The sequence below is a fragment of the Cheilinus undulatus genome, linkage group 10 (genome assembly GCF_018320785.1).
Source record: "Cheilinus undulatus linkage group 10, ASM1832078v1, whole genome shotgun sequence".
NCBI lineage: Eukaryota > Metazoa > Chordata > Actinopteri > Labriformes > Labridae > Cheilinus > Cheilinus undulatus.
Window position 1 is genome coordinate 41603909 of NC_054874.1, and position 4205 is coordinate 41608113.

The 4205-nt window shown below is 43.1% G+C and overlaps 1 protein-coding gene across 1 annotated transcript; it reads left to right on the plus strand.

Annotated features, from left to right (window-relative positions):
* The first annotated feature begins 392 nt into the window (after positions 1-392).
* On the plus strand, positions 393-2853 carry lbx2 (ladybird homeobox 2). The gene is made up of 2 exons (XM_041798014.1): positions 393-1061; positions 2029-2853. The coding sequence occupies exons 1-2, from the start codon at positions 737-739 to the stop codon at positions 2484-2486; spliced, it is 783 nt and encodes a 260-aa protein (XP_041653948.1). The 5' UTR covers positions 393-736; the 3' UTR covers positions 2487-2853.
* Positions 2854-4205: the final 1352 nt, after the last annotated feature.

Below are 4205 nucleotides of genomic sequence, written 5' to 3' on the forward strand. Positions count from 1 at the left end.
CATAGTGGCCATTTAAGGCCAAATTCTCTTGCACCACAGTGCTTAACGCACATTTTACGCATAACGTTCAATGCGTAATTACGCACGAATATGACATAAGGAATCTCGCGGCTGGAGACCACTGTTGGCGCGTTATTCCTTCAAACTTTCCATAAAGCAAAGATGCTTGAGGCTGTATTTTAATGGCCATTAACTCTCCCTTTCTAAAAGAACACACCAGCAGAGGGAAACAGATGCATAAACATTTCAGGGCATCTTTCTCCTCGGCAGCAGCTGACTCCTCCTCCTCCCCACGTCCAATTAGTTATTATGGTCCGGCCCTTTAAGACGCAGCAGCGGGTCAGCAAGTAGTGTAGTGTTTCTCTAATTGAACTTCGCCCAATCAACAATAACTCGTTAGCAGTCGCTTTCTTCTTCTTGCTGCTTTGGACAGCTTTTTCTCCTTGCAGGGATTCTCCCTCTCCAGTCTGTGAGTGCGTAAAGATCTACATGGAGCCTGGCAGGAGAAGTGCGACTCTCTGAAGGGAATACAGTCCGGCTGCCTTTCCAACTACACCCGGAGCATGGTTATTTTGGAGGAAAGCTCTGCGGAGAGCTAAGTTGCGGCATTCGGCTTTGAGTGTCAAAATATAGAGAGGGGGTCTTCGAGCAGCAGAGTAAACACTTGTGGACGCGTCAAACCGCCTCTTGAATGAAATAATCAACTTTGGAGAAGCAGCGATTCTTCGGGACTGCGATGACCTCCAGTAAAGACATGAGGGCAGGTTCTGTGTTACAGTCCAGCGGCGAGGAGAGGAGACGGGCTCCTTTGGACCAGCTGCCGCCGCCAGCCAACTCCAACAAACCTCTGACGCCGTTCAGCATTGAGGATATCCTAAACAAACCGTCAGTAAAGAAGTCTGTGGCCAGTATCTGTCCGCCCAGAGTGCTGGAGAAAGTGACGGGCTCCAACTCAGCGAGGAACGGGATCACCACTCCCTCGTCGCCGCTGTGCGCGCTGGAGGAGCTGGCCAGCAAAACGTTTAAAGGACTGGAAGTGAGCGTGATCCAGGCAGCAGAAGGTAAAGAATCTTTGGAGTATGAGGCAACTATGAACCACAAGACACACAAATCAACTTTTTAAGTGTTGCTGAAGCTACAAACTTGCAGCAGATGACTTCTAGCTGGGCTTGTTTTCACTTTAAATGTCGCAATGTGAGGACAGCAGTGAAGGAATGCGTAAAAATTACGAGACAAGAGTCTAAGAGTCATATTTGCGCATGAGAGTTGAATTATGCGTGTTATGTGACTTGCTAAATCTTGCTAATATGCAAGCTAACACACTTTTACATGCTGTCAGAGAGTCGATCTGCCTCTGTGGCCTACTCATGCAAGGCAGTGGTGGATAAATATGCAAAGACTGAAGGAAAAGTGTAAAATACGCACAATATTTCAGTTTTACCACAAAAATAATGAGGTTTACTACTCATATTTTAAAAAATGTTGGCTCAAATCATGATGGAAATAAACTTCATGGGATGAAATATTAGATTTTGGTAGTAAACTTTTATAGTTTGCTTGTATAAATTCATTTTTTCCACATAGCTTGATTATTGTCAGGGTGTTTGCATTTGGCACGTCTTGTTTGCTTATTTGAGCTCCTATTTCTTCTTACATGTTGTATTTTTATATGCCTTACTGCTATGGAGCGTATGAGAGAAACTCTGAGGTCTGATTATCCTCCTGGGCTTAATAAAGCATTTCTGATATTTTTAAAGCTTATTTATGACTTGTGATCATGTTGACAGCGCTTTAAAAATTCGCATTTTGTATCCAGGCATGGTCCTGCCTTTAGCAAAGCCACTGAACTATGTTAGAAAATAAAAATGGGAATTTTAGTTTGAAGTTAAAATGTCTAAACGAACCCTGGAAACAGTAGCAGGCCTTTTACGCATCAGTGCCATGTGTTACTGCTGTAGTTTGGGTGGAAGTGGCCCTTTGCTGTTGTTTTCATGCGTCTTTTATGTCTTCTCCCTCCACTTCTCCAAGGTCGTGAGCACGTGAACGCTTTCGGACAGAGACAGACGTCGAAGAAGAGGAGAAAGTCGCGGACAGCCTTCACGAACCACCAGATTTACGAGCTGGAGAAGCGGTTTTTGTACCAGAAGTACCTCTCACCGGCTGATCGCGACCAGATCGCGCAGCAGCTGGGGCTCTCCAACGCGCAGGTCATCACCTGGTTCCAGAACCGCAGGGCCAAACTCAAGCGGGACCTGGAGGAGATGAAGGCGGACGTGGAGTCTCTAAAGAAGATCACCCCGCAGACTCTGCAGAAGCTCGTGAGCATGGAGAACATTGAGGACCCTCAGCAGGTTGGAGGACCCGAGGCCAGATCGCCAAGTATCTCCCCGACCTCCCGCGCCTTCCCACAATCCCCGTCCTCCTCCAGAGACCAAACCACGGATGAGTTCTCGGAGGACGACGAGGAAATCGAAGTGGACGATTGACAGTCATTTGGGTCTGCGATTTTCACAAGCAGCAAAAGAATCCAAGAAGGGGGCATTTTTCTTCCCAAACTTTTGCACGGATATTAACAGAGAAAAGGAGAGTTCAACCAGAAAACATTCAACATTTTTCCTCCTTTTCTTCTCCATTTTAATTTATTACCCGGACTTGTAAAGCTCTCCAAGTCTGTCTTTTAGTCTCGCCACAACATTTGAGGAATACCCGTTTCCCCTGCAGACACTCTGATGGTACTGTGAGACTAAAAACTGATCATTTTCCACGCTCGACTTAACAGAAAGGGGCATGGAAAAGCTGTGCAATTATTTTAGTGTCATTTACTCGCATTCTCCGGATTTGCCAAATATTTAAATGAGCCCCTGCAGCCAGGGGAAGAGGTGTCAGAGTGTCCCTCCTTCATGCAGTGTTTTTTTTTTTTTTTTTTTTTTTTTTTTTTTGGTTCTGAGCGTTTCTGCAAGCATGCAGGCCTGTTCTCTGCGCAAAAGGAGGCATACCCAAATCCAAGTTTTCCACGCTCTGACTTGTGTATATAAACCAAACATCCTATGCGATAATTTTATTGTAACATTCTATTTAATCAGCATCCATGTAAATAAAGGTTATATGATATTTCAAGAAGCTTTTGGCGCGGTTGGATGTGTCATTGTGCAGAAAATTGCCAAAAAGGTGAATAACTGGAATGCGTCCTAAAGGGAAATAATCATCAATTTAGGCTGGACCAGAAATCAAATGTCTGTATTTTTTAGCTGAATGGTGATGCACATCATAAATTTATATTGTTTTGGTTAAGAAAAAAACAAAAAAAAAAAAGTCAGTTTAAAGTCAAATCTACGTGCGTAAAAGGCCAAATGGCACACTTTTATTAAAGGATAGCAGCACAATGTCAACATGTGCATGAAAGGTGGCACTCAAGATGTTACCTGTAGTTAGTAATGAATTAATTACCCCTTTATTAAATAAAATAAATATAATTATTATTCTGCATCAAGCCAGACCATTTAAATAGATTATCTTGTGGCTAATAAGCACATTAATTTTAGTGGTTCTTACTGTAAACAGTCTTCTACTGAGCTTTAGACCTGGCAACTTTCTTTTTCAATGGCTGGATTAAGTCAGAAGCATCATATAATGTTGTTTTAACGCAGTATAAAACTATAAATGGCAATGTCTTGCCTCATATATCACCTGGAAATCTACTGATAAAGCTCAAAACTCAATATATATTTCCCAGGCCAACATTTATCCCCAACAATAAGATTTAAAGAGTCAGTTACTACATTAGAGGATTCAAATATTAAAGAAATATTAAAGCAGAGTTTGGTGCCTGTAAGTATCAGGCACACTTTCTATCTCTAAATTGTCAGGGTTACACTAATGTGGCTTTTATAAGAATGTAATAGAGGGATTTTTGAGACATAAAGGGGATACATAAAATATTCATGCTGCCCTGCTTGGTTAACTTAGCCCCCCTTTGAATATTTGACCCCTGGTTTCAGCCCTCAAGTGCCACGACTTCAATTAGCAGCCGTCCGTCGCCTTTCTTCCCATTCTTTCCCCGGGCTTTGAATGCATCTTGTCACAAGAAGGTCCCGGTCTGTCCGCGGTGTTAAGAAAAAGCTTGCACCCTCCCCTGCGCCATATGTTTTCCTCCTCCTTTCCATGAATCGTCTTTAACACAACTAGTCGACATGATTGATTAGGCG

What these genes read in the sequence shown, in the direction of transcription:
- lbx2 (XM_041798014.1), top strand. Translation starts at nt 737, where the DNA reads ATGACCTCCAGTAAAGACATGAGGGCAGGTTCTGTGTTACAGTCCAGC. An exon ending in CGTGATCCAGGCAGCAGAAG is followed by an intron (nt 1,062 to 2,028) that starts GTAAAGAATCTT and finishes CACTTCTCCAAG; the next exon opens with GTCGTGAGCACGTGAACGCT.